The 6621-nt window shown below is 33.9% G+C and overlaps 1 protein-coding gene across 2 annotated transcripts; it reads left to right on the forward strand.

The window, feature by feature from the left end:
* Window positions 1-218: 218 nt before the first annotated feature.
* Window positions 219-6222, forward strand: LOC121127936 (uncharacterized). 2 transcript variants are annotated; one of them, XM_040723522.2, is made up of 5 exons: window positions 219-328; window positions 1289-2004; window positions 2597-2847; window positions 2918-3281; window positions 4486-6222. In XM_040723522.2, exons 2-5 carry the CDS (start codon window positions 1932-1934, stop codon window positions 5379-5381), a joined length of 1584 nt encoding a protein of 527 aa, XP_040579456.1. In that variant the 5' UTR covers window positions 219-328; window positions 1289-1931; the 3' UTR covers window positions 5382-6222. The 2 variants fall into 2 exon arrangements, with proteins under 2 accessions (XP_040579456.1, XP_071748797.1); XM_071892696.1 differs by lacking the exon at window positions 219-328 and adding an exon at window positions 945-1168 and having other exon boundaries at window positions 1284-2004.
* The last annotated feature ends 399 nt before the right edge of the window (window positions 6223-6621 follow it).

Raw genomic sequence — 6621 nt, forward strand, 5'->3', positions numbered from 1 at the left:
ATATAAGGACCTACTGTATTAATTAAGAGCTACTCCGTTCTCATATGGTGATTTAATAATAAGTATATTTTATAGTCTAGTTTCCCTATCACTCCAATTGATCGAACATTTTGTAACTTGATCTATTTCGTGTGCACTCACACTGCATAGAAGGCATAAATAACTATTATTTGAATTTAAACTTTTCAAAATATATATGTACTAAGTAGAAAGAAGTCAGTCAGTCAGTAGGTCCCCAATTCAGATCTTCCTTTTTATGTTTGTAGTAGTGATGGGACGTTTGATTGGGAATCGGAGATTCGGGTGTCTTTTCTTGAATATCTATTCGGTAAATAATGTTTATATTGCGATTCAGAATCTTCTTTACTACTGGTATTTAACTATTTATTACTCGTCTAAGATATGAAAAATATAAATGTATATCCGTCAAAATATAAAAAACGACCATCTGAATTGATTACTTGAGTCTTTTAACTTTATAAATATTGTATTAAAATAATTTATGTTAAAAATGCTCAAAAACACATGTAGTCGGTGCTTATATTGTTATTTTAGGGGAATAAGTCTTGAAAAGGGATCTAGGGAAGTTCGTCTTTTCAAATTTTGCCTTGGGATTACTCCCCGAGTAAATGAATCGCCTTCCTTTATTTAATATAAATATTATTTACATTAAATAAAGGAATATGATTGATTTTATTAATTGTAATTCCTAGAAATGTACAGCAAAATTGTACTTTTTAACTATTATTTAAAATATTAAAGAATCGGAATTGGATTATTTTTTGGAATCGGCCCATCACCAGTTAGTAAGAAAATGTACCTGTAATATTACATATGTTATGTACTTCAGTTTTAAATAGGAACAATACAAAAAGGAAAAATCCCTCAACCTCTCTTTCTCTGTCAATTTTGCCAACAGTTTTCTTCTATAAACATTTATACACATTATTGAATTAGTTGTGTTCCTAAGACAAGGTATACGAGTATACTTTTTACCAATAATATTTATCTAGAGATGGACAGGCAGCATTCAAATGAGGGCAATGTCGTAGTCCTTACTATTTTACAAGTCTCTCTTTCTCTCTCAATCTACACTATTTTATGTAGTAGTAACTTGTCTGTTTCTATAGTTGAACAACTTACATAGTAGAAAATATGTGTAAAAGTTGTAAGAATTTCTTCTTCTGATATTATTATTGTATTCGCTGTATTTGTAGGGGGAAATAGAAGAAAAATCCTCCCTCAACTCACAGATTATATTTTTCTTTTTCTTTTCTCATAAGTACAGTTCTGTGTCAGGCCGCCAATACTTCCGGGCGCAGTACCACACGCTTGAAAACGTCAAAAAAGCGGATTTTTCTCCCTTGACTACTGAGAACTTACGCGGACACTCGCTTTTTTCTTCTTTTTCTTATTATTATTTCTCGCTACGACGCATCAAAAATGAAAATGTTTGACAGTTCAGTGTAGCCATTCAAACGGGTGGAGTGTTTGACTTTTTTTGTTGTTCTATAGTTCAATTGTTTTTTTAGTTTAATTGTCAAATCCGTCATAGAAACAAAATATCACATTATTTTTTTCTTCCGTTATCGAAGAAGAAAGAATTTTAGTATTACCTTTCTCCCATGGTGTGACAGCAACAGAAAAAAGAAGACATTCTCCCAGAAACAAACTTTAGGTCAATATTTACCAAACACACATAGTTATAATTTTACTCGTCATCGAAATACAACATTGAAAACAACAGCAACAACTACAAAACAACATACAACCACAACTAATTACATTTGAAACGGATGTGATGTAAACACTATTGACTAAGAAGATTTTACTTTATGCATCCCTTAGTTGAAATTATAGATTCAATTATTATTGTTTATTACAAAATATAGTGCTAACAAAAACAAAACAAGAATCAAAGCATCTTCAAGATGGAAAATCTAAGACATGTGCTCTATAACCTGCACAAAAATAATAGTAATTCGATCAACACACCGGTTCGAGGTCAGTCCCTTTAAGCATTTTGTTATAACTATAATAATGTTATTTTATCAACCACCCGCAAACTTTCATCCAGGTATAAATATATACAATGTACATACATACATAGTCATTCAATTGCAAGACTCTTTCTCTGCGTAGAGCCTTCATTTCTTATGCTTCGTCTTCCTGTACATTCATATGATATTATTGTCTGAATTTCACTCATTCCCGTTAAATTCTTAAAGAATCATAATAATTTTCCGTCAAACTTTCCCTTTTTTGTGAGAAATATATATGTATTTTTTTAGAATATCGTCTATAATGGTTGTTATAGTATGACACACATTCTTGCATATTCCCTTTAAATATTGAATCTATCTCACGACCTTAATGACTGATTGGTGCATTGAGCGGAAAATAAAAATACGAGGAAGGGAAGCTATTATACAACTTGCAAAAAAATATTTGCAAAAGTAGTGGATGAAGTCTTGCTGTTGTGGTCTAACCTTTCATTCTCCTAAAATATTTAATATATATTTATTTCATACCTATATTGAATGTAATTCAAGGGCACCTCATTTCATCTCTCTCTTTTTGTATATATTTAATATAGGAGGCTCTATAATATCCTCATCAACCAATAACAACCATTTAAACCATGCCTCCAACAACCATAACCACAATAATATCAGCTCATCCGCCTCCCAGATAATATCCAAGGAGTGCTTTGAAAAAGTGTATAAAGTGGGTCAAGTCCTAGGAAAAGGTGGATTCGGGATTGTATATGCCGGAATACGTCATCGGGATGGCCTTCAAGTGGCTATTAAACATGTGGCTAAGGCAAAAATCAAGGATTGGTGTCAGGTAATAATGCCCTGTAAAGCAGGAAATGCAAAGTACCCTCTTTCTAACATTTGGTTTAATTTATTTCCAGGTTGGTGGAGAGTCCATCCCACTCGAAGTCGTTCTCATGAACGCTCTTCGGGGATGTAATGGTATAGTTAAATTGCTGGATTGTTTCAAGAGACACGATTCCTTTATTATTGTCATGGAAAGGCCAGAGTCTTGTAAGGATCTCTTTGATTTCATTACGGAGAAGGGGGTTCTGGAAGAGCAGATGGCACGTAATTTCTTTCGTCAAGTCGTGGATACAGTCATTGCCTGTCATTCCAAGGGAATTATTCATCGGGATATAAAGGATGAGAATCTTCTTGTTGATCTCAAGACTCATGAATTGAAACTCATTGATTTTGGATCTGGTACCTATATTCGAAATGGACTCTACACTGATTTTGATGGTGAGGATTTTTGTAACTTTTTGGGTCGTCCCCATAGTAATTGAGGGAGGGGGGAGTTACGGAGGACATGGATACAAGTTATTCATAGAAAGGAAGGAGACAACAACATGGATAGTTGTAAATAATAAATAATAGTTGTTGGAGTAGTACATACGTAGTGGTTAGGTCGGTTTTCTTCTTCTTCTTTGCGTCTTTAAACTATAAGAGTTAGTGTTATGTTATGTAAGTTATTATTGTACAATTTACCAAGTTGTTTGTCTAAGAGAAACGTAGTGGGCAGCAGCAGTAGCAGTCACTCAGTCATAATCGTAGTAGTAGTAACTAGTAGGAAAGGGAGGGGGGCGATCATTGGAACGAGAGAGAGAGGGGGATGCGTCGTTCCTTCTACTAACGATCATTTATCATTTTTTAAAGAGTTATGAAAATCTTTTTCTGTCAATTTAATACATTCTTCATTAATTACTCCTTCTTTTCAAAAAAGACATATGTTAAAATATGAAGTAAGTTTCTATCATGACGTCATTTTGCTCCCCCCCCTTTTTTGTTTTTTACTCTCTTCTCTTCGACTGCTTCTTGTAGCTCCCTCAATTCATTTTCTTTTCCCTTTTTTAAACCAATAAAAATAAATGTTCTCTTTTCTCTCTTTTTTCGTTTTGATCACATGGCGTCGTGTGTATGTACTCAAAGAGTACATACAAGAGCCCTGCTTTCACTACCTAGATCAGTAACCTTCAAAAGTAATATATAATAATAAACATGACCAAGATGAACATTTCTTTCTTTCTTTTTTTCTTCCTTCCTTTCATTTTCTTATTTTATTTCTGCAATGCTATAATTGCATTGGAAAGGAATGAATACATAGTTGCCATGTCTTTAAAGTGAAATGAGAATAGCCTTGGGAGGGAGTGAATCGATATACTGGCTTTTTCATGTCAAATGAGTCATGATGTACTTCTTCTTGAGTATGTCCTTGAGAGTGCTTCATAAATCTCTCTTTCTTATTATGGAGTACAATGCAATTTATCTCATTCGCTCTCCGAAAAACGGTGGGGGTTGATGTCCACTTCCCTCCCCAGGTAGAATTGTCATTAATATTATTAATTATTATAGTTGTGGGATTCATTGACGCGGTTTACTGCGTCATCACTATTACTACTACTATGTAGTGTACACAACATTTGGTTTCATGATTTTTTTATTTAAGGAACGAGAGTGTACGCACCTCCTGAGTGGATCCGCAATTCAAGCTATCAAGGAGAGGGTGCCACTGTTTGGTCCCTTGGAATCTTACTCTACGATATGGTCTGTGGAGATATCCCCTTCGAAACAGATGACCAAATTTGTCGCGCAGATGTACGATTCAATCGTGTTCGGTTGAGTTTAGAATGTCAAGATCTCATTCGCCAATGCCTACGAATCTTACCCGAACATCGCATTTCTCTAGAGGGTATTAAACGCCATCCATGGTTTACGGTAACCTTACCAAGTCGTGGATTGTCATCTCCTTCTGCTTCCTCCTCTAATGTCAAGAAGGTCACGCCAGAATCCACTTCTTTACCACCACAGCCAGATGCCCAACCTAATCCTGTTTTATCCATTGTTAATACTTGCACGAGTCCTACATGCTCCATTTCATCGCCGGGAGAAACGCCTCTTTCCTCTCCTTCCGTCCCTAGAAACTCACACTCTAGAGAAAATGCCATCTCTTCCTCGTCATCAATCCGAAGAAAGGAGGAAGAGGGTCGACGGAGTGGACTTAAACATAAATACCCTATCGAAGGTCTACCCATTCCTATAAAGTATTCTGTTGGACAAACGAGTTTAAACTCTGTAGGAAGTTCCTCTGCTGCTAGCTCTGTGGGTCCTGTCTCATCAATTCGACAATTACGGTTACTGAGAGAAGAGGAAACTGGAAAGGATCGTCTTCGTATCAAATCCTCATCTGACGAAGATATGCCCTTAGCCCCTGAGACTGTGTTCCCTGAAAAACATCCCTCAACTTATTCAACTCCAAGTTCATCCATGTCCTCATCCGCATCAGATATGGACCGGTTACATTTGCTCACGGGACAAGATCCCAATAGTTATGGACCTCTGTAGTTAGTGTCCATAGTATAGACTTTTTTTCTCATTTAAAACAAACCACGCAGATCTTTAGTCGCAACGCCACTAAAACCCGTGTCTCCATAAAACCCTAGTTAAGTTAATCTCATTACCATTATTATAATTATTAATTATAATTTAATTAAGATTCATATGTTATACATTTATTTCAAATCATAGTTTAATTAAACACCCCTCAAGAAGTAGATCAATTCGTAACTTTTCCCGTATAAGACTTTCTATAGACAAAAATTCATAAAAAATATGTTGGCTTTTTTTAGTTCAATTCAATAGGCAAAATTCTAACAACATTTTTTTTCTTAGATTCAATTAGTTCCCTCCTAAATATAAATTAGCTAAATTTTATCATCGTCAACACTTTTCTAAAAAAGAAACAAATTAGTCCAAGAAATCTAGTCAAAATTCCCCCTCTCCCCTCATATATATGTCTCTCACACACACATTTTTAGTCAACCTTTCGACAAAGAAACACAGGCACAGATGACCAAAATCAGGCAAAATTGTATTATAGTTAAATTCAAACCCTCCTCCCTTGATTCGTCATATCATTGTAAATTCTAAAGGCAAACAAGCCAAACGTGTTGTGCTGTATTCCCTTCTAAAAATATTCTACCAAATTATTTTTCTTATTTTACGATTACACAATTTTTGATTTGATTTATTTTCCTTCCTTTTACAATAATAAGGACCTATCATTATAATTATTAATAGAAAATTCACTGCCAAATGTTGAAGTTTTTTTTAACAGTCAAAAAAGCGCCTTCAAGGATGGGGCCTTTTTAAATCTATTTTCTCTCTTTAAAAAAAAAATAATAAACGTGTAGTGTATATAATGTTTAAGTAAGTAATGACACTTTTTTTTCTTATGAATATTTATTGACTACGATTGGCACTGTGTGTTTTTTTTTTTTTTTTTTGTTATTGTCAGATTTTGTTCACTATATACCTACTTATATATCAATATATATGATCTATCATCTATATATAAGTATTCATAATTTTTTTAGTTTTAATTTCACAGTTTTTTTTAGTCATTTTTTTTTTTTCGTTCACAACGCATTTTTCTTTTGAGCTTATACATATGTACATCATTATTAGATATATGACCACATATATGTTTGTATAATTGTTTAATATGATGTACAACAAAGCCTGTTTAAAAAATAAATATATATCTACATTTACACGGCACACTTTTTTAACTATATACATACAT

Source organism: Lepeophtheirus salmonis, chromosome 13 (genome assembly GCF_016086655.4).
Source record: "Lepeophtheirus salmonis chromosome 13, UVic_Lsal_1.4, whole genome shotgun sequence".
Lineage (NCBI taxonomy): Eukaryota > Metazoa > Arthropoda > Copepoda > Siphonostomatoida > Caligidae > Lepeophtheirus > Lepeophtheirus salmonis.